Here is a 25,716-nt window from a genome sequence, read left to right as displayed (position 1 = left end):
TCCAGCCATGAGCCTAGCTTCCATTCCCTTATCTCTCATTCTCCAGCAACAGGCCTACCATGTTGGCTTGCCCTCTTTGGGACACTCGCCAACTCTCTGTGGGCATTGTCCGCTCTCTGCTTCTTCCATTCTGCCCACCCCTATTCCCTATCCCTTCCTGCTTTCTCCATCCTCAGTTTTTCTCCCTGGGAATGGCTTCCAGAGTTTCCTCCCTCACAGTCAGGTTCAAATGTGTTTCCTCCTGTCTTGTGGGTAGTTTGAACTAAAGGCTTATTCCAGTGTGTTCGAACTTCGCTCTTCTCTGGTTATCTTCCGTTCTTCAGTTCTGTGTAGTCAAACAGGCAATCAATCTAACTTTCAACTTGGTCTGAAATCCAGCTAGTGTACTGTAGGAGTCTCAGGGTTGGGAGACACACCAGGGCCTCAGTCTGAGCCTTGCTCTAGAGTTCAGGATGACTTTGGCTAAATTAGTGAAACTTCCTGAGGCTGCTGCCTCTCATACAGTAGGAGAAGCTATGGCTGTCTAAAATATATTACACTATGGACTGGAGGGATGGCTCAGCGATAAGGCCCATTGGCTGCTCTTCCAGAGGACCTGGGCTCAGTTCCCAGCACCCACATGGTGATTTACAATCATTTGTACTCCAGTTCCAGGGGATCTGATTCCCTCGTCACACTTCTTCTGGTACCAGGCACACATATGTCCCCTGGAACTGGAGTACCTGTAGGCAAAACACCCATATACATAAAAAAATTAAATACCATACTGATTATTGCAATCAAAGAGTTCTATATACTGTCTTATAATTCCATATGATGTTTCTGCTTCAGGGAAGAATGTAAACAATGCTTGAGAAGACCAGAGTCATAATTGTCTTAGCATTAGCCATAAATACCATTATAGTGCTTCTCAAGTTGCATCTCACAAGGTTACTAAGACGATCCTCCCCACCCCCGCCCCCCATTTCCTTCACTCTCTTGGAAAGTGAGGTTGTTCCAGAGATGCTTTGGATGGGATTATAATCTGATAAGGCAAAACCAAGAACCACTAGGGTTCCCTGAAGGGTTTGGTATCTGCCCTTTTCCTCTAACGTGATTTTTCGTGAGATTTCTAGAAAACTGCAGACTACAGCTGGGAAAGGAGAAAGGCAGTTGTTAGCGACTGCGCGGAAATTCCTGCTAGTCTGTTGACAACAGGCATCGCTCGGATTCCTGAATGTTCCTCTCCTTATGCTCGAAAATTTCCAGGTCTTTCCATTCCGTCTCAGAATCGGCAACCATGGGATTCGAACTCTAGAACATCTACTGTCCTGTCTGCACCATGGGCTGTAATCTCTCCTCATTGGTACCTAGCTGTAGAGTAGACAAGCTGTACCTGGAGGCGTGGGCAGGGACCGAGCTCCTGCCACGGGCTCCACGGGCTCCACGGGCTCCACGGGCTCCACGGGCTGGAGGGGCGGGGTTGCTCTTCTCCCCGCTTTCTGCAGAGGCGGCTCCGATTGGCTGTCGAGCGAGACGGAGCCCGCGGATTGGCTGCACGGAGGCCGCACGGATGACGTGGCGGGGCCGAACCCTGCGGGCCTGCGCGGCGCGGTGCGGAAACGCCCGCGACAGCGAACAGGCGCGAGGTAGCACCATGCCGCTGGAGCTGGAACTGTGTCCCGGGCGCTGGGTGGGTGGGCAGCACGCGTGCTTCATCATCGCGGAGATCGGCCAGAACCACCAAGGAGACTTAGATGTGGCCAAGCGCATGATCCGCACTGCCAAGGTGAGGGGCGGGGCCCGTGAAGGTCTGCGGAGGGCTAGCGGAGGAGCCCAGGAAGGTTAACAAGGAATTTTAGGGAAGCCCGGGGGTGCGGCCAGGTTAACGGAGAGGCCTGGGAGAGTTCACGAAGAGGCTCGGGAGAGCGCGGCCGCGGTTGCCTTCCGGTCCTGTGCTCCGCGTCTCTCTTGCCTGGGCTCCCCTACTCTGTTTTCCAGCGCTCTTGCTTGCCCTCCCTGCCGACCGGACCTCTTTCTTCTCTTTTCTGGTTAGATCAGCTTCTAACCCTTTCCTGGCACGCTCCGTGGCTTCCTACTTAACCAGAATGTTAGGGACCCAGCCCCTTCCTGCTTGTCATATGTCACCTCGGAGATCCTCCCGTAACATTTGTCTACAGTCCTTGGAAGTCGATGTGGCATTTTTCACCTCTCAGTCCCAGTGTTTGAATTACAAACCGGTAAAAAAGTCTAGATCCGGTTAGGGACTAAGCTGCCTGATTTGAAAGCTCGGCTTCATGGAGTTGTGATGAGCATCCAAGAAGGAAAGGAGTGAAAAGCACAGTAGTTGGCTCCGGACTCCTTAGGTGACCACTACCTACAACTGCTGAGATGCGAAATTACTCTGCGCACCCCCACTTCTCTTAGTAAATTCCCACTCGTTCAATCTGGACTACAAGGTTGACTTCTCCAGCTACAGCCCGCAGCCCTAGGGCTCACAGTGTTTTGTTTCTAGTCCTTTTGAAACAGGGACTTACTCTAACCTGGGCTAGACTGCAAGTCACCGTGTATCCCAGGCTATCCCTCAGATATTCTGCTTCTGCCTTCCAAGTGCTGGGATTGCGGCTGCAAGCCTTCACTCAGGACTTGTCATACTTTCTTTTAAACTTTCCTTTGTTTTGAATAATCAGTCTTTAAAGAGAAACTGTCCTGTTCATCACTGTGACCATAACCCTCAGCTTTCATAAAGTGTGCCCTGTGATTTTTTTTTTTTGGTTTGTTATCTTTTTAATTGATTGATTGTTATTGATTTTGGAGACAGCCTCACTCTGTAGTGTAGATTGGCTTGGAACTTACTCTGTAGACTAGGTTAGGCTCTCAAACTTGGACTAGTCTTCCTGTCATAGTCTCCCAAGGGTTGGGAGTGTAGGCATGGGTCATTACATGTAGTAGTTTCTGGGGCTGGAAAGATGGCTCAGCGGTTAAGAGTACTGGCTTCTCTGCCAAAGGACCTGAGGTCAGTTCCCAGCATCCATATGGCCGCTCACAGCCATCTCTAACCCCAGTTCTAGGGGATCTGACACTCTTCTCATCTCTGCTCACACGCACTGCACAGACATACAAGCAGACAGTGAAAGCCAGGATAGAAACCCTTTCTCAGAAAACAAAACAAACCAGATAAAGAGAGGTAGCTTCTGCCATTGTTTATTACTGCTGATCACGTAACTTCATATCATCGAAAACTCAGTTTTATCTCACTCTTCCTCAGAACTGGTCTTGTGACAGGAGTACTACTTAAGCACAAAAACACTTTAAAGTAATAAGTGCTATCAAGTTTTAGAGTGTCACTCTTGGGATGCTGAGCTAAGTGCTTTTAGGTACTGTATCCTTTAATTCCTGTAAGCCTGTCGTCAGAAGTAGAGGCAGTCAGATCTCTATGCGGTTCGAGGCCACCCTGGACTACATAGCAAGTTCCAAACTCACCAGGGGTACATAATGAGACCTTGTTTCAAAAGTGTATAATTTTTAATCTTCGCTTTAAACACAGGTTTTAAGCCTTTGGGCTGTAAAAGAGGGAAATTCCTGCTTTTTAATTAAAAGGAACAGCCTGTTTTTCCAAGGTGTGACCTCTTTGTATGGTGAGGTTGTAAAACCTAGAAATATAAAACCGTGCAAACAGAGTTATAGTTTTTGTCTCATGGGTTCTCTTTAGTTCCAGAGGGCATTGGGGCCAGGGCACACAGTGATGGGGGACACAGTGATGGGGGACACGGTGACGGGGGTGGGGCTGTAAGCAAGAGCCTGGCCTAGAGTCAGGACATTATGAGTTGGCTGGTCCTGAGCAGTTGACTTTTCTAGGCCTCAGATGCTTATTTCACTCTCTTTCTATGGTGCTTTAAAATTTAAAGCAGGAAAAGTTTCTTACACTCCCTCCATTTTGACTTTGCTGGCATTTGTAGCAGGAGTAAAATTAGTTACCTAGAGTGTAGTGTGCAGGCTCACTCGCTCACATGATAAATCTGTTGTTTGTTTTATTATATTTAGAGTGTATGCACACACATGTGGATCTCAGAGAGTGAACTCAGGTCATCACTCAGCATCTCAGGAGTGACACTCTAAAACTGATTGCACTTATTACTTTAAAGTGTTTTTGTGCTTATGTAGTACTCCTGTCACAAGACCAGTTAACCAGTTCTGAGGAAGAGTGAGAGAAAACTGAATTTGCGATGATATGAAGTTAGGTGCTCAGCGTCAATACACTTTTAGTTTGTTTTGTTTTCTGAGAGTTTTTCAGCATTTACCTGCTGAGACACTTCACCAGTCCAGTAAAATACATTTTTAAAGAGATTTTTTTTTTTTTTTTTTTGACAGAGGATCAGACTATTACAGCCCTGGATGGCTTGGAACTTACTATGTAGACCAAGCTGGTCTTCAATTCACAGCGATCCACCTGCCTCTGCCTTCTAAGTGCCTAGGATTAAAGGTTGAAAGTGTTTTTCCCCCCTGTGATATATATATTTAAGTTATGTGTATGTTTTGGTGCCAGCAGATGCTTGGGAAGGCAAAGGTGTCGGATGTATAGGCAGTTATGAGCTGCTGGGTGTGGGTGCTGGGAGCCAGATCTGGGTCCTCTGTAAGAGTAGATGAGCCAATCTTTTTTTTTTTTTTTTTTTTTAGAGCTGAGGACCAAACCCAGGGCCTTGTGCTTGCTAGGCAAGCGCTCTACCACTGAGCTAAATCCCCAACCCCTGATGAGCCATCTTTCTATTCTTTGTTTTTGCAGTTTTGAGACAGGGTCTTACTATGTAGCCATGGCTGGCCTGGACCTCTCTATGTAGACCAGACTGGCCTCACAGAGATCTGCCTGCCTTTGTCTCCCAAGTGCTGGAATCAAATGTGTGCACCACCAGAATGGACTTAAAATACACCTTTATGCTGGGTGGTGGTGCTATATGCTCTTAACTCCAGCACTTGGGAGGCAGAAGCAGGTGGATCTCTGAGTTTGAGGCCTGCCTGACCCACAGAGCGAGTTCTAGGACAGCTAGGGCTACAGAGAGAAACCCTGTCTTGAAATCTGCCTCTCCAAGAAAAAAAAATACATCATTATAATATAGAATACATAAGTTCACCATGAGTAGGGATTGATAGGTTAGGTGGCATTGTGCAGCCCAAGGTGTCTCTTCAGCACCTCAGGGTCTGTGTTCAGCTGCAAGTCCTGGCCTTGCCTTGGTACTCAGATTCAGAAAGAAACTGTGAGTTTATTAACTAAGCAAAGGGTTAGGTAATTGAGGAGAGTCAATTGTGGATGTTAGGAATACTCCTTTCAGCAGTGATTTTATTTATTTATTTGTTTATTTATTTTGGTTTTTTTTGAGACAGGGTTTCTCTGTGTAACCCTAGCTGTCCTGGAACTCACTCTGTAGACCAGGCTGGCCTCGAACTCAGAAATCCACCTGCTTCTGCCTCCCAAGTGCTGGGATTAAAGGCATGCACTACCACTGCTCGGCCTATTTTGTTTTTAACCATTGATTTGTTATTTTTGTGTAGGTGTGTATGTCTACATGCGTGATGCATGCCTTGGAGGCTAGAGGCCTGGATCTTTTAGAGCTGGAGTCACAGGTGATCTTCAGCCACCTGACATGGCATGCATCTGCACACACCTGCAATTGCTGGGACCCACATGGTGGAGGAGTGCTTTTCTTTTTTCTTTTTCTCTTTTGGTTCTCGTGAGACAGTCTTTATGTACAGTCTGACTGTCCTGGAGCTCAATATGTAAGTAGGCTGGGCTCAAGCTTACAGAGATCCACCTGCCTCTGCTTTCTGAGTCTTGCCTTTTTCTTTTTTTCTTACATAAAAAATAATTTTGATGTAACCCTGTTGTATGGCTCATCCGTTTAATCCTAGCACTCAGGAAGCAGAGGCAGGAGGATCCCTGGTCTACATAGAAAGTTCCAGGCCAGTCAGAGCTATTTAGTGAGACAGTATCTTACTGCCTGCTTATTCTTCAACTTTAACTTCTTGTGTGTCATTGTTTTCTTTTCTTGTGCGTCATTGGTGGTACATGTGTGTGCATTTGCATATGTAGGGCAGAGGTCAGTGTTGGGTGTCTGCTTCAGTTGTTCACTCCCTTTATTTGTTTATTTGTGTGTGTGTGTGTGTATGTGTGTGTACACACATGTGCATGCACACAAACATACTTGTGGATGTGCGGCCCTGCCATGACGCATATTTGGAGGTCTGAGCTTCTAGGTGGTCTCTCCTTCCGTTGTGTGGGACCTGGGATCGAACTCAGTTCGTCAGGCTTGGTGGTAAGCATCTTTATCCAAAAAGCCATTTTACAAGCTGGTTAGACTGGCTGTCAGGCAAGCCCCAGGGATGGTACTGTAGGCACATGCTACTATGTTTGGCTCTTTTACATAGGTGGTGGGGATTGAACTTAAGTCTTTTGTGACCTCACTTCACCTGCTGAGTATCTCTGTGGCCATGGCCCATTTTGTCTCAGTATAATGATGTCATATCACTGTGTGCTCCAGGTCACTGAAAATGTCTTCCTCTGTTACAGGAGTGTGGGGCTGACTGTGCTAAGTTTCAGAAGAGTGAGTTGGAGTTCAAGTTTAACCGGAAGGCCCTGGAGAGACCGTATACTTCAAAGCATTCATGGGGGAAGACATACGGGGAGCACAAACGGCATCTAGAATTCAGCCATGACCAGTACAAGGAGCTGCAGAGCTATGCCCAGGAGATTGGCATCTTCTTCACTGCCTCTGGCATGGACGAGGTGAGCTCTCAGCAGCCGCTAGTGGATCCATGGGGTGCAGGCAGCTTTTTGGGTATCCAGCTAAGTGGAAAACCAACAGACTGGAGGCCCAGAGAAGGGGTTTGGAGAGAAGGGTACCATAGTTTGAAAATTTACCTCTGGATCAGAGCAGCCACCACAGACCGTAGCGTCTTTCACACTGGGAAAGTGGTCTAGATTGGGAACATATTCCCTTGCCAGCCAGCTCTGACTGGCTCACTCCAGTGCCGCTGGTATCACCCATAGGTAAGTGGTTCAGAGGCTGATCCTAGAAGGGTCCAGCCTCAGGTCCATTTTGCAATATAACTTTTTTTTTACTCTGCACCCCTGGATATCTGGGAACTCACTCTGTAGGCCAGGCTGGCCTTGATCTCAGAGATCTCCCTGCTTCTGCCACCCAGAGTTCTGAGATTAAAGGGGTAACTTCTCTACTTCGATGATTCTATGCTCTCTCTTTTCTAAATGTCAAAAACTTCAGTCTTAGAAACAGGACACTGCAATAGAAAGTTTAGAAACCAAGAGAGGGACCAGCCTATGGTTCCTGTACATTATCTCTCTGTGGATTTCCTCTTTGAGTCTTACATGTATGTCGTGGCTGGTTATTCCTGGCTTGTCACACTTGGTTTTCTATGTTCTTCTTCCAGTTAGTGTTAGAACACAGCTTTACTCCCCCTGTGTGAAGGCTTGGATAACAGTGCAGTGTTTCTTTTAGAGGATAAACTAGAATGTTGGTTTTTGTTGTTGTTTTGGACACAGTAGCTTTGGCTGGTCTGGAACTCATGATGTAGACCAAGCTGGCCTCATGATCCTCCAACTGCAGAAGCCTGAATGCTGCCATTACAGGCACGTAGCATGTCCACCTGGTTTACTTTCAGTTTCTTATACTATGATGCCAAGCCAGGGTTGGTGGCCCCCGCTTGTAACTCTGACATTTGGGAGGTGGAGGTAGGAGATGAGTTCAGACAAGCCTCAGCTACACAGTAAGTTTGAGAACAGCCTGAAATATGCGAGACTGACTCAAAACAAGACACCAAGATGAGCGTCCTTGCCCTGTGTCCTCAGGTGCCTCCTCAGAGCTGTTTCCTAGGGTGGACTGTAGGGATGTGCTTTTACTGCCTTTGGATGAGTTTCTCATCATTTTAGTCAGAGTTTTTAATGCATGCACACATGTGCACGTGTGTACACACACACACACACACACAATCTCTGTCTCACTATGTCTTACTTGTAACCCCAGCAGAACTTGCTATATAGATCAGGCTGGCCTGGAACTCGCAGAGCCTCCTGCCCCTGCCGTGCTGGGATTAAAAGTATGCCCTACCATACCTGGTACATAAGACACACCTCTGTCTTTGTGCTAGTCCCCCAGACTTCCAAATATATTTGTAATTGTAAGCACTGGTCCTTGTAAAAAGGTAGGAAGCCTCTTATAGAAGCTTGGGCCTTTCATCCAGCATTGCCAAGTTTAGTCAGGGGGACTGCCATGAGTTCAAAACCAGCCTAGACGATATAGTGAGTTTCAGACCACTCAGAGCTACAAAGTGAGATTCCGTTTCAAACATAAATAAATAGTTGCCCCCAAGCCTGATGATCCGAGTTCAGTTCCCAGGTCCCTCAGGGTGAAAAGAGAAAACCAAGTCCGGAAGTTGTCCTTGGATTTCCATGTATTTCCCTCAGTAAAAACATACGCAAAATTAAAAATAATAAACAAGCCAGGTGGTGGCAGCACATACCTTTAATCCAGCACTTGGGAGGTAGAGGCAGGTGGAGTTGAGGCCAGCCTGGTCTATAGAGTGAGTTCTAGGGTGGCTAGGACTACACAGAGAAGCCTTGTCTCCAAAACCAAACAGATGGACGGATGGATGGATGGGCAGAAGGATGAGGGGAGGTGGAGAGTCTAGCTAGGTCACAGTTTTCTCAGTTCAAAGCATTATAATGAGATGGCACAGTGAGTAGAGGCACTCGCCCTTGTCCTGACAGACTGAGTTTCATCCGCAGAACTTGGAGGAGCTGCTTTTCTCCTTCCATCATGGCGGGAGGGAGGGTAAAAAGCAAACCAAAAAACCTGAAAAGCCTAATAGTCCCAGCAGTTGGGAGGTGGAGTCTGGAGTACACCCAGCCATAGCCAGCCTGGGCAGCACAGCCTACAGAAGCCAGAAGCAATGCTGCTTTTCTATACTGAAAACCCGCTTGGTTTCCCTGCTGCCGGTTTGGGACGGAGGCTCCTCTTCATTTGTTTGAAGCTAGTCTCCCAGCTATCCTGGACCAGTGAGGCAGAAACAGGTCAGAGGACCTTTACCAAAGAGTAAATTGATCTTGCTTTGCCAAGCCAGCATTTCTTGCCAGGCCTCCTTAGAGCTGGCTTGGTTGGGTTCTGTCTGTCCTTCCGTGTCCACCACCTCTGTTTCTGAAGCAGGTGGTTCCTATGCTCACCTTCCTGACTTCCTTATGCCAGCCATCATTTTAACGAGCTCTGTCTTTCTCTGCTGTGTGAGCTGTTCCGGGCGGCTCTGTGTGCTCAGGGGAGGTTAAGGTGTGGCAGGACACGTATCAGCAGGATGTGCAGAGGAGGTGGACTTTAACCTAAGAGAGCTTAGTATTGAGGCTACAGGCAGAAGCCATGAGCCTGGAGGCCCTGCTGGGTACCTGCTTAGTGACTCTGCTCCTGCCCCTGCATTCTTCCCTCCCTCCCCTGGCTGCCTGCTGCCTCTTTTTGACTCCGTGCTCTGTCAGTATAAAAACCACAGCTCTCATCTAAAAGGGAACAGGAGATAGTTTATTCTGGAGCTGTTCTGAGTGACAAGAGCCTGGGAACACAGATTTAGGTTACCCCAGATTCCATGTTCCAGTACGGGAGCAGTCTCACAAGATTTTTATAGTTTTATAGAACAAAGAAAGTCAGGAGTCAAGGCACCTTTAAACTACATTGGAGACTATACCAGAGAGGTAGGTACAGTGAGCTGGGGAGCTGTTCTGTAGGCCCAGGATGCTATCTGATGCCATTTAGCTCGTGGATTGGCAGAAGCTAGTGTGCACCACTAAGTTAACAGCATCTAAGGTTTTTATTTATTACTATGAGGTCAGATACAGAGAGGGCCCGGCATGGCTGTTCCAGAGGGCCAAAACTAGCCCAAGATAAAGAAAATGGCTTTTGAACCTACAAAACTCCAGTCTCCCCACAGCACTGCAGACAGGACTTCCAGACGTTGTTTTCTAATTCCTTTTCCTCCTTTCCTCTTCTTCCTCCTCTTCCTCCTCTTCTTCCTTTTCTTCCTCTTTTTCCTCCTCCTCTTTTTTTTTGTTCACAGCCAGATATATCTTTTTTTTTTTTCCAGGAATTTTTGTTCGCAGCTCCCCAGTGGTCACCCCTGTGCCCCCAGCTTATCATCACCATGGACTTCTTTTTTCTTTCCAGCGTGATCCCCAGACGAAGGGGCTTTAGAAAAGCCTCGGCTCCCCAGTGTGGCTGACCATGTAATCCCAACAATCAAAGCAGGGATATGAGGAAGGCAATTTGAGGCTAGCCTGGGCTATGTTTGAAAAAGAGAAGTCCTAGCCTTCCTCTTTCTGAAACTCTTTCTTGGACCACAACTTCTCTCAGTATACACACAGAAGAAAGGTTCTGAGCAATACTGACTGTTCTTATTTTATTTATGTATTTATTTTTGAGGCAGGGTCTCTAAGCAGCACTGGGTATTCTGGAACTCACTGTGATCAGGCCAGCCTCACACTCCAGAGGTCTACCTGCCTCTGCCTTTGGAGTGCTGGATAAAAGGCATGCCCACTGTCTGCTCTTAATAAAGCTTAAACAGTTCTGAGTCAGTCAGGCAGGCAGGCATGATGGAACATGTCTGTAATCTCCTTTGGGAGACTGAGGCAGGAGAATCAAGAGTTGGAGGCCAGCGTAGGCTGTATAGCAAGTTTCAGGCCAACCTAGAATAAGAGCCTGTCTCAAAAAGCAAAGAAAAGCATTATTGAGTCAAATCAGGTTGACAGACGGATCTGGCTTTAAGGTTAGAGAGGTTTATATCCTGGGACCCTCTAAGGAGCCGTAAGCTGGTCAGTTTCCTTAGTACTAGGGTGCCCTGTTCCATGTACTGAACCCGATTGGCGGCTGAGGAGCTATTTATTGATTGAATTACTTTAAGGCAAACTAAAAAGAGGAAGTGATAGGGCTGTCTGGCTTGTGCCAGGGAAGGGGTCTCACTGCAGTAGGGCAGGTCAGAGGAAGCCAGCAGGTCCTAACCTAAAGGTGGCAGGTTTGCGCCTTTGCAGGGTGATGAACCAAAGAAGCAGTTCTCAATACAGCCACTAGATGGCGATTTTCCCCGGGGTGGATTGCAAACACTTTCCTCTAAGCAGTTTAAAAAATAATAATAACTTGCAGGGGGCTGGAGAGATGGCTCAGCGGTTAAGAGCACCAGCTGTTCTTCCAGAGGTTCTGAGTTCAATTCCCAGCAACCACATGGTGGCTCACAACCATATGTAATGGGATCTGATGCCCTCTTCTGGTGTGTTTGAAGACAGTTAAGTAAATAAATAAATATTAAAAAAATAACTTGCAGATGATAGAATTCCACTTTATATTTCACAATCCTTGTAGGTCAATCTTTGAAATACCTTTTCTGTACTAGGCATCCTTATCTGCGCTTGCCCACACTTTGTCACACTTTGTCCTGAGCCCACACTTTGTCAGCCAGATGTTCTAAACCTGTCAGGGAGGTGGACGGAGGTCTGTTGCAGTGGGCTAGTTTAAAAATGCCTTTTTTGTTTTTCAAGTTTTTTTAAAACATAATTTATTTTTATTTATGGGTATGAATGTTTTACTTACAAATATGTCTGTGTACCATTTGTATGTCTGGTACCCTCGGAGGCCAGAAGAGGGAAGGAATCAGCTTGCAGATGGTTGTGAACCTCTATGTGGTTGCTGGGAAATCAAACCTGGGTTCTCTGGAAGAGCAGCCAGTGCTCTTAACCCCTGAGCCACTCTCTGGCTCTTGTTTTCTTTTTTGAGACAAGTTCTTTTTAAAGATTTATTTATTTATTTATTTAATGTATGTGAGTACACTGTAGCTGTCTTCAGACACACCAGAAGAGGGGATCAGATGCCATTACAGATGGTTGTGAGGCACCATGTGGTTGCTGGGAATTGAACTCAGGACCTCTGGAAGAGCAGTCAGTGCTCCTAACCACTGAGCCATTTCTTCAGCTCCCTTAAGACAAGTTCTTATGTCATTCTGGCTGACCCGCAACTTGCTGTATAAGACCAGGCTGGTCTTGAACTCATAGAGAATCCACCCCTATTAGTTCTCGCAGTTGAGCAGAACATGAGATTTTTCTTTTGTGTGGTGTGTGTGGTGCTAGGGATCAAACCCAGGGCCTCACACAGGCAAGGGAAGGACTTGTCCATCTCCTCCAGCCCTGAGATTATCCTGGAACCATTTGCTGACACCTCCCAGCTTCCTGGGTCTTCTGGCTGCATCCTATATTACAGGGTTCATTGAGTCTGACTGGTGGCTGGCTGGCTTTTTGCAGGCCCTACAGTTCAAGGTCTAAAAGGGCCAGCTGCCAATCGGCAAGTCAGGCCAGGACACAGATTGCTCCATTTGCCCCTCTTGGTAGGATTCAGTGTCTTCTTTCTGGCCATTGACCTCTGAGGGCCGGTCACTCCCTTTTTGCTTTTGTTCACAAGTCCTTGGGGGAAGGACCAGTCTGGCCAGAGGCAGTGTTTCCCTTCACAGATCCTTGTAGCTATTGACAGCTGGGAACAAGCCCCCCCAGGTGTGCCCTGGACAGATGGGTGTGCAGACATGGTGACGTGTTCTCTGGTTTGCACTGGGTTCCTCTTTCTTCTGCCCTGTACCACAAGGACAGTGTTCTGACCAATGGTGAAAGGTATTCCCTCTGATTTTTTGTAGATGGCAGTTGAGTTTCTGCATGAACTGAATGTTCCCTTTTTCAAAGTTGGGTCTGGGGACACTAACAATTTTCCCTATCTGGAAAAGACAGCAAAGAAAGGTAAGTGTCTTTTCCGAAAACTAGGTCCCAAGCTCTGTGTTTCTGTCCCCTAGTGGCTGTGAGAGTGCTCATGGAGACTCAGCTCTTTCTGTTGCTTTTGGTTTTGTTTGTTTGTTTGTTTGTAGACGGGGTCTCTCTATGTAGTCTGGCTAGCCTGGAACTTGCTATGTAGCCCAGGTTGGCCTCAAACGCCTAGAGATCTGCCTGTCTCTGCCTCTCGAGTGCTGAGATTAATCACACCCAGCTTTGGAGACCCATCTTAGAAACTGCTTCTACCCTTTTGTTTTGGGACAGTGCTAGGGACTGAGCCCAGTGTCCCATGCACCTGTATGAGTATTCCACCACAGAGCCACATCCCTGGCCAGTGCAGGAATCTCTTCCCTAGTGTCTCCACATGGCACTAAATGGATTCCCCATGTGAATAATCTCCTTTCCCTCATTTCAAACCTGGGGTGGAAACAGTTGTATTACCAGGATATTCTGTACTTGTCTCCTAGGCAAGGCATCAGAAGCTGTAAGCACAGGGCTGTGCAGGCCAGCACTATAGGTAGTAGCTCGGCCTCTCTCAGCTGTGCTCTTGCACTGGGGAATCATCATCCTGCAGGGTGTGTGTCTCTTGTCCACAATGCTTGGGACCAGGAGTGGTCCAGAATTTCGAGTATTTTAGACTTGGGGTTTGTAGAAAGAGATGAAGCCTGTTTGTCCTGTGCAGCCTCTTGATCTGCAGAAATGCTTCTCTCCCCTCAGGAGTGAGGTCCCTTGGTGTGCTTCCCTTTGCTGAAGCATGGTGCTGAGGACAGTGTATTTCCTCCTCAGTCTCTGTGCGGTGTCTTAAATGTGGGTGGGGGAGAGTCTGAGCCCCTGTGAAGAAGGTGCTGGGTTCTCCAGGTCGTCCTATGGTGATCTCCAGTGGGATGCAGTCAATGGACACCATGAAGCAAGTCTATCAGATCGTGAAGCCCCTGAATCCCAACTTCTGCTTCCTCCAGTGCACCAGTGCCTACCCACTACAGCCCGAGGATGCCAACCTGCGCGTTATCTCGGTGAGCACAAAGTGGGGTCTCATTGACCCAGATCCTCTGAGACAGTGGACCCTTTACTACTTGTTCATTCACAGTGCTGGGGACTGAACCCTGGCATGGCATGCCAGCCCAACCCAGCCACTACTACAGCCCTGGCCCTTGCCTTTCTTATAACAGAATTCTAACCAATCACGGAACACTTTCTAATGTACAGATCCTGTCTTTAAGTGTGACAGAATCGAATTAGACCCAGATAGCCAAGGAAAGATAATTCAAAAGGAGGGGACTATAGAATTTATAACACCAATCTTACTTTCTTCCAGTGTGTGTGTGTGTGTGTGTCTGTGTGTGTGTGTGTGTGTGTGCGCGCGCGCCCATATATATGCATCTATACCTCATGATTTATCTTTGTATACATTTTAGTCTTTTTTTTTAAATAAAAAAAAAAAAAGACCTGTAACTTTTTATAAAAGCGAGCCTGTAACTTGCTGTGTAGACCAGGTTTGCCTCTGCCTCAGCCTCTGCCTAAGTGCTGGGATTAAAGGCCTCCACAGAGGTTAATATAGTTGATATTTAGTGTCTGTGACTCTGGGCACTTGCTGAGTTTGCACCTTCAGAAGTGCCATCACCCCCATTGGGACACCGCCACACAGAGAGAACAGTGTTGCCAGCCCACCCAGTCACCGAAGTCACAATCCCCTGGCCTCACAGCCTGGATTCTGATCACCTGTCTCTAGGCCAGATCTCCAGGCCTTTGCCACCCAGTATCCCTAATCTGCTACCTCCTGCACCTCCTGCACCTCCTGCACCTCCTGCACCTCCTGCTGGGCGGCACCTCCTGCTGGGCGGCACCTCCTGCTGGGCGGCTGCGGCCTCTCCTGCCTCTCGCCACCACCACTGACAGTGCTCACTTAGCCGAGAAGGTCTTGGTCCACTAGGGGATTCGTGGATAACATACTCACTACTTAGCATTCTCTCAACAGGATGTTCTGGGCCTGGGCTGTGTGTATAACTGATATTTCTGTAGCACACTTGGTTTCAGCAGTGTAAACTCATAAAATGTCACAGGTACTTTCCAGTGAGTTCAGGCCTTCCATTTCAGTTATGATGTTCTTTTTGGTCTTCCCAAGGGGTAAACATTCGAAAAAAAGTATTGGTGAATTAAAACATCATGGATATGTGTGTGTGTGTGTGTGTGTGTGTGTGTGTGTGTGTGTGTGTGTGTGTGTGTACATGTGTACATGTGCCATGGCAAGTCATGAAGTGTATGGCAGTCAGAAGACAGCCTGTGGGAGCTGGTTCTCTTCTGCCACATGGCTTCCAGGGTCACACTCAAGTCATCAGGTTTGGTAGCAGGCACTTGCTTGCCTTCACCTTCAGAGCCATCTTGGTGGCCCACAGAAGGCATTCCCAGTGACAACAATTTTTACAGTATGGTGGGCGTCTTGGGGTTTCTATGAGAAAACACCATTACCAAAGTAACTCGGGCAGAAAGATGTTTGTATCTCTTACGGTTCCCTACAACAGCCCAGCGTCAAAAGCTGTGTGGGCAGCAGTTCACACGGGGCGGGAGACTGGAGGCAGGAGCTGATGCTGAGGCCATGGAGGGTGCTGCTCTTCATGGCTTGTTCACCTGCTTTCTTACAGACCCCAGGACCACCAGCCCACAGGTGGCAGGACCCAGAATGGGCTGAGCCCTCCTGCACCCATCACTAATTAAGAAAATGTCCTGCAGTTAGATCTTATGGAGGCATCTTCTCAATTGAGGCTCCTTTCTCTTCTGATTACGCTAGCCGTTGTGTCAAGCTGACATAAAACTAGCCAGTCCAGTGGGTGCCCTTCCTGAATTCCCAGCAATCCTCAATGAGTATTTCTATTCTTCTCACAAAGGATTGGTCAGAGTGCCTTACTGTCTCACCCATGGCTGCTCACCTCTTGACTGGCAGAAATGGGGTGCTGTTCAGATCTCCCTGACTGGGAGGACATGTGTGAAGCCCAGAAGGGTACAGAAGGGTAGCCACTTCCCTCTTCTCTTTTACAGGAATACCAGAAGCTCTTTCCCGACATTCCCATAGGGTATTCTGGGCATGAGACAGGCATTGCCATATCTGTGGCTGCAGTGGCTCTGGGGGCCAAGGTGTTGGAACGCCACATAACTTTGGACAAGACCTGGAAGGGGAGTGACCACTCAGCCTCGCTGGAGCCTGGAGAACTGGCAGAGCTGGTGCGGTCTGTGCGCCTGGTGGAGCGGGCACTGGGCTCTCCAACCAAGCAGCTGCTGCCCTGTGAGATGGCCTGCAATGAGAAGGTGGGTGCCTCTTAACTGCCCGTCCCTACTCTCCTGAGGCAGGGGCGGCATACCTGCTAGGAGCGGGGGCTCAGGATGATCTGTCTGAGCCTGACAGATGAGCTGGGGAAGGAGTGTCCTACCCATTTTTCTGAGCATCATCAGGCTATGTGAGTTGCAGGGCTATGTGTTCCATAAGAGGAATTTAGGCTTTTCAGCCACCTTTGGTCACATTAGATTTTCCACTCAGGCTCTGAAGCCTGTGGCCCTCAGACTCTGGACCCCAGGGGATGTGAAGTCCTGAGATGGTCAAGCCTGGGTCATGTGGAGTAGGCATACGGAAGCATGGGAAGTACAAAGAGGCACGGGGTGGGCCATGGCCATCATCGAAGGGCTGCTGGGCAGGGGTGGCAAGGCTGAGGCATGCCTCCTGGCTTCTTGGAAGCTGTGGCCCAGACCTTTCTGCCTGTCTGAGTTTAGAGCCAGGAGTCGCAGGACTGCTAGGTGCAAGACTCCTCACCTGCAGTTGTATGGGTCAGGCAGAGGCCAGACTAGGTATACATGAGAACACTGTCATCTCTTATTCCAGGGGAGACTACCTGCTACCTCCCTAAGTTACAGGTGCACACGTACTGGGAGGTTGGCAGTAAAAGAGTCTAACAGCCTTGCAAGTGAAGTGGAGAGAGTTGTGTGGGAAACCGGGTGTGAGCGTTCCAGGAGTTGGTTGTAAAGTGTGGTGCTCAAAGCAGAGGGTGAAGCATAGCAAGGGCCGCAAGCCTTTCCTGGTGCTAAGTTCAAGTAGAATTAGAAGTCAAGGCTCTTGTGTGTAAGCTGCAGAGGACAGTAAATGCTGCTGCAGAGAATTTACAGGGAGGTAGAGATGCTAGGTGTGAGCTTTAGACAGCTCCTGGTCTCCACGCTTGCCTGTCCTGTCTGTTCTCTTCCTGAGCACCTCTTGTCATTTGCTTGTCAGTCACCCTCACTGCTCATGAGCCCTCTGTGACCTTATTTTATAGAACATAGTGGCAGCAGAGTTGTGTCCACCCTGGAGTAGGGCTTAGGGGCTTCCTCTTAGGTTCTCAGTTCTCAGCAGCTTGACCAAGCTTCTTGCCTTCTTTTGACCTAAGTTTCCCATAAGATGTTGACTAGATGTTGACAAGAATAATCACAGTCTGACAAGGTGCCAGCACCCTTTAACAGGGAAACCAAAGTATACCATCCCAGGCCAACAGGTACTGAGCCTGGATCCATCTGACTACAGGACCTGAGCCTTTTTCATTTTGCTGGATTACTGGAAAGGCCTCTCTCCTCTTAGTCTATGACGTCCCCTGACACTGGCTGTGTCTCTATTCTGTGAGGCGCTGCTCTGGGTACTGTGGTGAGAGTACATGAGACCTGCTCTGAGGAGACCTGCTCTGAGGTCCCATCACAGGGACAGCAGGTATGCAGGAGTTACAGCTAGGATCTGACACTGAGCTTCCTCCTCTACAGCTCGGCAAGTCCGTGGTAGCCAAAGTAAAAATCCCAGCAGGCACCATCCTGACCCTGGACATGCTCACGGTGAAGGTGGGAGAGCCCAAAGGCTATCCTCCTGAAGACATCTTTAACTTAGTGGGCAAAAAGGTGCTGGTCACTGTTGAAGAAGATGACACGTTGATGGAGGAATCCGTGGAAAGTCACAGCAAGAAAATCAAGGCTTAAAATAAAGTGCCATTCCGGCTTCTCAGCCATCCTGCTACTGCTGTCCAGTGTGTTGGGTGCAGAGGGGCAGGAGTGTCGGTCTCCAGGCCACCCTGTCAGTGGCCACCTGGAAAGGAGGAGCCATTGAGGCTATTCTGCTTCGAAGTATCCATCCAGAGAAGGCAGCCCAGAGCAAATGCTGCTCCTTTAGGGTTTCTGTGTGTCTCTGTTGACATCTTGAGCCTTCATGTTCCCACTCTACAAAGCCACTCCAGGGACCTGAGCTCTCAGTTCCTCATAGAGCACTGAACGATGGGCATTAGCCTCTGCCTGAGGACCTGTGGGCAGAGACAAGCTCCCCTGTCTCTGAGCAAAGGCAGGGACAGAGCACTTGGTCCTCCCTTTGGCAAACTGTCACCACCAGAGGCCTAGGGACATGGTTCTTAGCCAGCCAGTCCCTTTCTAGCAGGCCTGTCCTCAGGCAGCAGGTGCACACTAACCCACGGTACAGTTGATCAACAAGGCTGCTTTTAGATCGGGAATGTGAAGGAGAGGAACACGGGTCTGGAAGGGAGTGGCAGGGTGGAGCAGGGAGTGTGCACATCTTAACGGGGCGGGGGGGGGGGGGAAATCAACCCTGACGTAGGCACCTGTGTCTTGTCACATATGACAGATTACAAACCCAGACAAAGGTCCTGTTGTTTGACTTCTTTAAGTGCATAACTCTACAGTGGTTCACTGTCATATTTCACTTTCTTTGGAATCAATCCTGAGATTAATCATTTTGTTCTTTTTAACTATCTCCTTGTCTTTATCTTATTTTAAAAACTTTTACCCTTTTTTTGGTTTTTTTGTTTTTGTTTTTTGTTTGTTTGTTTGTTTGTTTTTGGTAAGATCTTACTCTATCCTGGCTGGCCTGGAACTTACCCTGTAGACCAGACTGGACTCAGACTCTGAGATCTGCTTGCCTGTGCCACCTGAGGCCTGAGATTAAAGCTGAGTGCTACCATGATTGGCCTGTATTCACTTTTTATGTGTGTCTATGTGCACGAATTACAGAGGATGACTTGCAGGGGTCAGTTCCCTCCCTCCATCATGTTGGTCCTGAGGGTCACACTCAGGCCATGAGGCTTGGTAGCAGTCTCCGGTACCAGCTGACTTGTCTCAGTGGTCCACTGATTGCCCCCTCCCAGTTTTGTGTGTTCTTATGTGCAGAGGTCAGGAGCCCTGTTTTATCTGAGACAGCATCAGGTATCCTGGCATCTGGAGGGCTCCAGAAGGCCTATCTGCCCACAGTGCACTGCCAAGCCTGGCTTTTTACTTGGGTGCTGTGATCCACCTTGAGCCCTCTTTTCAAGCTCTCCCCCGCTTTTAAAGAATTATGTGAGTACACTGTCGCTGTCTTCAGACACACCAGAAGAGAACATCAGATTCCATTACAGATGGTTGTGAGCCACCATGTGGTTGCTGGGAATGGAACTCAAGACCCCTGGAAGAGCAGTCTGTGCTCTTAACTGCTGAGCCATCTCTCCAACCCCCTTTATCTTTTTTTGTTTTTATTTTATGTATGTATGTATGTATGTATGTATGTATGTATGTATGTATGTATGTATGCACAATACCAGTGGAGGTCAAAGGAGAGCCTCAGATCCCTACTAGAATTACAGTTATGAGCCTCTGAACCCAAGTTTTCTGTAAGAGCAGAAAATGCTCTTAACTACTGAGACATCTCTTCAGCCCTTCATTGCAGGTCGGTCGGTCTTTCTTTCTTTCTTTCTTTCTTTCTTTCTTTCTTTCTTTCTTTTTTTTTTTTTTTTTTTGGTTTTTTGAGACAGGGTTTCTCTGTGTAGTCCTGGCTGTCCTGGAACTCACTCTGTAGACCAGGCTGGCCTCGAACTCAGAAATCCGCCTGCCTCTGCCTCCCAAGTGCTGGGATTAAAGGCGTGCGCCACCACCGCCCGGCTTTTTTTCTTTTTTCTTTTCTTTTCTTTTTTGAGTCGTTTTTTTTCTGTGTAGCCCTGGCTGTCCTAGAACTCACTCTGTAGACCAGGCTGGCCTCGAATTTAGAGCTCTTCCTGCCTCTGCCTCCTGAGTGCTAGGATTAAAGGCATGCGCCACTACTGCCCAGCATACACATATAATTGTATGTGCACTGGTGTTTTGTTTGTATAGATGTCTCTGAGGATCCTGGATCCCCTAGAACTGGAGTTACAGTTGTGAGCTGCCATGGTGGGCACTGGGAACTGAACCCGGGTCCCCTCAAAGAGTAGCCTTTAATCTTTGAGCCATCATCTCTCTAGTCCCATTTTCAAATTCTTAATCTTTGTGAAACCCTGTCTTGAAAAGCCAAAAAAAAAAAAAAAAAAATCTTTGTGTTTATATTAGGCCTTTATTTTTTTTAAAGGGGTATGTGTGTGTCTCCACAGGGGGCACAGGTGTCAGATCCCCTGGAGCTGGAGTTATAAGTAGTTGTGAGATGCCTGATATGGGTGCTGGGTCCCAAACTTGGGTCCTCTGTAAGAGCAATTTGAACCCTTAACCACATTGAACTGTCACCTCTCCAGGCCCAATCTAACTGTATTTACTGTATCACTCTTATTTGAAGCGAACATTCAAGTTTCTTTTCAGTGAGTGTATAGTTAGCTCTATTGGTTCATTTGTGAATTAGGACTTCCCACTTTTGGAACCTAGAATAACTTCTGGGGAGGTGTGATGGGGTGTTCTGGTTTGTAGCTGGATTGGTATCTAGGCACATCCCCAGCCCACCACAGTAGGAAAACTCAGGTTTGGAAAACATACCTAAGCACTTGTAGATGGGCTGTGCTGTGGCATGTGACATCTCCACAGACAGGACTCGCCAAGCTGACCTTTACTGCAAACAGGGTGGGAGGCACTGATCTGGGAAAGACTCCTGAAGTTTCAGTTAGTTTAGCCTTGTAGATTGCGCAATAGCTGAGGGATGACTTGTGTGCAGGCTTGGGAAATGTCCAGAAGCCGGGAAGTGATGGTTTGGTAGAAGTAGCACGTGGGGAGGGCTCAGAGCCTTCCAAGTTCCTTAGGGAGTGAACCAAGGATTCCGTTTTTTTTTTTTTTTTTTCATGTTTCTTTTATGTATGGTTGTCTTGCCTACATGTATGTCTGCACCACATGTATTTCTGGTGCGTACAGAAGCCAGACGATAAGTGTTCAATCTTGTGGAACTGGAAATAACAGTTGTGAACCACCATGTGGTTGCTGGAAACTGAACTTGCCAATAACTCTTAACCATGGAGACATCTTTCCAGACGCTCCCTTTCTGTGTTTACGGGTGGGTGTGCACTCTGTTGAGGTTTTTAGGAGTTGGTTCTAGTTTTCCACTGGGCCCTGGGGATTGAACTCAGGTTGTCAGGTTTGGTAGCAAGCACCTTGACCTGCTAAGCCATCTCCAGCCTCCCCACTCTGCACCCCACCCCCCCCAACACACAAAGATTTTTGATTGGAACATGATAGAATCTGTCCTGGGCCCTGCCCAGGAAGTCACTTCCTGTCATAAACTGCTTTGTGGAACAAGCTGTCCTCCCAACACTGAGTGCTTCTATTACTAGCGTCACCTATATGGCTAGTGTCACTGACAAAGTGGACTTATGGGCAGAAGAGATGCCACTGTAGGTAAAAGGGTGCCCCTGAATTCTCTAGAAGCTAGAGACTATAGGAGGCTTCCATGGTGCTGAAGAGTTAATACAAACACGCTTCACTTTGTGTGTGTGGCTGGAAACAACTGGGTTGGGTTTGCTTCCACAGAAGAATTTAGAGGCCACTGAGATGGTCTGTAGGTAGATGGTTGTCACCATCATGACAACCTGAGCTCAGTCCTCAGACCCCACATGGTGGAAGGACAAAACTGACTTCCACCCGTTATCCTCTGATGTCCTCATGTATATACCGTGATACTCATGGTCCCCCTGCCCCACAAAATCAATGTTCGGAAGAATGTGGTTCTCTTCATGAGTGGTGAGCTCTCCATCCCCCAACACTGGAGGTGTTGTACCAGCTGACTTTTTTTTTTTTTTTTTTTTTTTTGGTTTTTCGAGACAAGGTTTCTCTGTGTAGCCCTGGCTGTCCTAGAACTCACTCTGGAGACCAGGCTGGCCTCGAACTCAGAAATCCACCTGCCTCTGCCTCCTGAGTGCTGGGATTAGGCGTGTGCCACCACTTTTCAAAAGTCACTTTAGTACCAGCTGGTTTTATCCAAGCCCAAATGCTATCCACTTGACTTTCAATGAAGAACACAGAAGGGACAGTATTCCTATTTTATTAAACAAAGCATGTATTAGAAAACTGTTGTTACAGGGGTATCTGTCCTCCACTTCCTTGGCCTTGACTAAGCCTTTTTCTTAAAAATACCTATTGAGGCTGGAGTATAGCTGAATGGAGCCCTTGTTCAGCATGTGCAAGGCCACTGGTTCTAGACCAAGCACCACAGGGGGAAATAATTTGTGTATCTTTGAGGTAAATTCTACAAAACCAAGAGCATCAAGACACATGCTTTGTACCTTGAACAACATGGATGCCAAGGAGACTGCCCTGAGAATATTAAGGCAGCTACCTCCCTTAGCTGCCACCCAGCTGCTGGGTATCTGTGGTCCAGCACTGTGACAAGGTAGGGAAAATCTTGGAGGTGCTAACAAACCCTAGCCTGATACAACATTACAGTTTTTAAGGAATTTAGCTTTGGCTTGTTTGAACCTCTTGGCACCGACCCACATTTTACAGATAAGGACCTCAAGTAGAAAGAATCTTGCCTGAGGCCACACAGGAAGCCTAGCCTTCCAGCCAACACAAACCCTGGTTTAGAACCAGGGTTCTGTTTTATACCCAAATCAGATCCTCTCAAACAATTCCATCCCCCATCCTGAAGGGTATGAAACCTCCATTTCAGGGACCAATGAAGGTCATCTAGAAGCAGGCTCAACCCAGGGGGAAACTGAGGCAAATAATACTGAGAGGGAGAAGAGCTACCACATCCACAACACAGCCTGGTGGGCAGCATAGATCCTGACCACAACACTGATTCTATTCTCTTGGGCAGTCATCTGACTCACGTGTACCAATTCTACCATGTATACAATGGGATCGCTTCCCACCTTTGAGGGATGTAAGGATCAAGTGTGTGTAGTGTATGACTACATGTAACAACGCCTGCTAAGGGATGCCTGGCTTGCCACCTGCTCCCTGCAGTGGTGAGTGTGGGAAAAGCTCTGGTCTTGTGAATGAGACATATCATCTGTAGCATCTCCCGTTAGGTATGTCCCGTCAAACCACCCTTTGAACATTCTCAGTAGTTTTCTCTCCTGTGAGTAGCAGTCTACTGATCATCCAGTCAGTGCTGGGAGGAAAGGACACCGATGTCCTCAGAAAGCAACTGGAATGATGGGTCCTAGATTTACAGGCCTAATTGTCTTTTGAGGGGATGGGGTGGAGGGATTTGCAGGTCTGATCAGTTGGCTTTTTGGGAGGAAAGTTCTTGGGGCAGATAAGCCTGAGAACCGAGATAAGCAGAGAGCCGGTTTTCCTATTTATGGTAGGAAGTACAATGGTTCAAAGGTGCAACTGTGAACTAGCTTCTGACCGGAGATGTCTGAAAAGATCGACATGGGAAAAGTGCTGAAAAAAGCCAAGGAGAAGCGATTTTTGTGTTGTTTTTTTTTGTAGCTGAGAGTCTCTCTCTAATCCCAAGAGGCCAAGCTAAGTTTCAGGATGCTCACACTGGTTTCAGTGTAGAAGATGAAGGGAGAGGATTCAGCCCCAGACAAGGACCCTCTAAGGTGCTCTGGATCGAGGTGACCTGGACAAGCTCATGTGGCTGGAGAGCAGCTGGCTCAAATGGGAACTGTTGAGAAACTGCTTGCCCCTGCAGGGAGACATTCATCGATTCTTACTGTGTGCCTACTGTGTGCCAGGTTCTAGGCGCTGCACGATGCACCCAGACACAGGCAGTGGGGTGCCCCTTTCAGGAACATGCACTATAAAAGCATCGTTGTGGGGCAGGGAGCACAGGGGACAGCTGGAGACTAGCCTAGGAAAGGAAGCACGCTGTCGATTAGGGCAACCGGGGGATGCTGATGGCCCCCTCCCAGAGGCGCAGGGCTGGGTAGAGCGGCTCCTGGAAGGCGGCGTGGAAGGTATGCAAGTGGCTCATGCCACTCGACACGTCGTAGAAGGCCAGAACGCCGGCCTCGTAGTCCAGGAAGACGCCGAGCCGGTGGGGATCGCGGCGGAGCCGCAGGCGGCTTCGCTGGCAGTCATGGAAGGCCCAGTACTCCAGGTCGTAACGCTTCACGCACCACGACTCGCGGTTGCAGCCCAGGCGGGCGGCGGCGGAGGCTCCGCGGCGCCGCAGCGACGGGTAGGCGGCGCCCACCCACCAGCCCACGCCTGCCTCCTGCACGTCCACCTCCCAGTAGTGGCGTCCGGCTGCGAAGCCGTCACGGCCCAGCACCTGACGCAGCGCGTCGAACCGCGGCGCAGGACGCGGCCCCAGGCGGCCCAGCAGCGAGCAGCGTACGGTCAGCCCGTCCGCTGACAGGCGCAGGCGCGCGTGCATCGTGTCGGGGTCCAGCGTAGGTGTGCGCGCGTCTGCAAGAGGGGGCGGGGAGGACAGCGGTCAGGAAACATGGGCGGGGCTACATGGGGCCGCCCACCTCGGACTGAGCGTGCGTCTGGAGAGAGGGGCGGGGAAAGGCAGTCTTATGGGCGGGGCCGAAGAGGGCCCGGCTCACTTTCCATGCGCTGGTACCTGCCCGAGCCAAAAAGCTGGGTAGGAATCAAAAAGCTGTTGGGCAGGGTGAGAGGGAAACTGACGTTTATTACACGCACTAAGCGGCTTGAGTTTGGATCGTGGAAATTATTGCTAATTAAAAAAAAAGAAAAGCAACGTTACTGCCGAGAAAGGTGGAGCACACCTTTAATCCCACCAGTAAGGAGACAGAGGCAGAGGTTCTATGAGTTGGAGGCCAACTCAGTGAGGTCTACATAGTAGCATGCTGCAGGACAGGCAGGGGTACATTAAGAGACCCACCCTCAAAAACAGAAAGATAGAAAATCTTAAACTATTAGGACTCGGTCGCATGTCTTCTAACCTTTCTATCCCTTAATTTTGGGGCTTATACTTGGTCCTAATATTGGTACCATGCCATACATGCTCTTAGGCAACCTACTTTTTAAAACTTAATGGCATATTTATGAAACACGCTCGAGTCATACCAAACATACTTCAGTGGTGATACTAGTTTGTGTGTGTGTTTATTTTATGGGCGTGAGTAGTTCTTTATATGCATCTCAATGTAACGTGCAGTGCAGTGCCAGCATTAGCCAGAAGAGGGCGCCAGACTCCCTGCAATTGGAGTTACAGCGGGTTGTGAGTCTCCGCGAGGGTGTTGTGTACATGCTCTTGAACGACGGTCTCCAGTCTCTGAGGCTAGAGGTTTTTCTAAGCTGAAGAGTTAGAAATGAAAACAGTTGCCATCCTTTTCGGCTTAGTAAGTGTGGGAACACGAAGAAGGCTTCTAGAACTTTCAGTTTCTTGGTCTGAAGGAGGTGAAGGAACGTTTACTTCCCCTTTGTTGGGTGTGCTTCTCTTCAAATGCATTTTATTTTTCAAACGTTTCTTTTAAAAATATGTGTTTAGGGCTGGTGAGATGGCTCAGTGGTTAAGAGCACTGACTGCTCTTCCAGAGGTCCTGAGTTCAATTCCCAGCAACCGCATGGTGGCTCACAACCATCTGTAATGAGATCTGATGCCCTCTTCTGGTGTGTCTGAAGACAGCTACAGTGTACTCATATACATAAAAATAAATAAATCTTAAAAAAAAAAAGATCAACAAAAATGAAAAAAAAATGTGTGTTTAATGATACCGTTTTGAGAAATTACTCCTGAAGATATGCAGCAAATAAGG

The 25,716-nt window shown here is 48.3% G+C and overlaps 2 protein-coding genes across 2 annotated transcripts in view; one reads left to right on the top strand and one right to left on the bottom strand.

Annotated features, from left to right (window-relative positions):
• Nucleotides 1–1,559: 1,559 nt before the first annotated feature.
• On the top strand, nt 1,560–17,832 carry Nans (N-acetylneuraminate synthase). Its single transcript, XM_034504147.2, has 6 exons — nt 1,560–1,768; nt 6,542–6,757; nt 12,694–12,793; nt 13,682–13,836; nt 15,857–16,123; nt 17,594–17,832. Exons 1-6 carry the CDS (start codon nt 1,637–1,639, stop codon nt 17,801–17,803), a joined length of 1,080 nt encoding a protein of 359 aa, XP_034360038.2. The 5' UTR covers nt 1,560–1,636; the 3' UTR covers nt 17,804–17,832.
• A 4,225-nt stretch (nt 17,833–22,057) lies between these two features.
• The window catches only part of Trim14 (tripartite motif containing 14), a 20,256-nt gene continuing 16,597 nt past the window's right edge, over nt 22,058–25,716 (bottom strand). The window contains exon 6 of the mRNA XM_034502450.2: nt 22,058–24,397. Within this exon, the coding sequence (XP_034358341.1) occupies nt 23,862–24,397 (536 nt within the window). The 3' untranslated portion in view covers nt 22,058–23,861. The remainder of the gene's footprint in view (nt 24,398–25,716) is intronic.

This window comes from Arvicanthis niloticus, chromosome 5 (genome assembly GCF_011762505.2).
Source record: "Arvicanthis niloticus isolate mArvNil1 chromosome 5, mArvNil1.pat.X, whole genome shotgun sequence".
Lineage (NCBI taxonomy): Eukaryota > Metazoa > Chordata > Mammalia > Rodentia > Muridae > Arvicanthis > Arvicanthis niloticus.
This window is presented reverse-complemented; position numbering and strand designations above follow the sequence as displayed.

Bases quoted from the DNA above. Each gene is read 5' to 3' on its own strand.
- Nans (XM_034504147.2), top strand. From the start codon at position 1,637: ATGCCGCTGGAGCTGGAACTGTGTCCCGGGCGCTGGGTGGGTGGGCAG. The intron at 6,758-12,693 runs GTGAGCTCTCAG...GATTTTTTGTAG, and splicing joins CTGCCTCTGGCATGGACGAG to ATGGCAGTTGAGTTTCTGCA. The intron at 12,794-13,681 runs GTAAGTGTCTTT...TGGGTTCTCCAG, and splicing joins GGAAAAGACAGCAAAGAAAG to GTCGTCCTATGGTGATCTCC.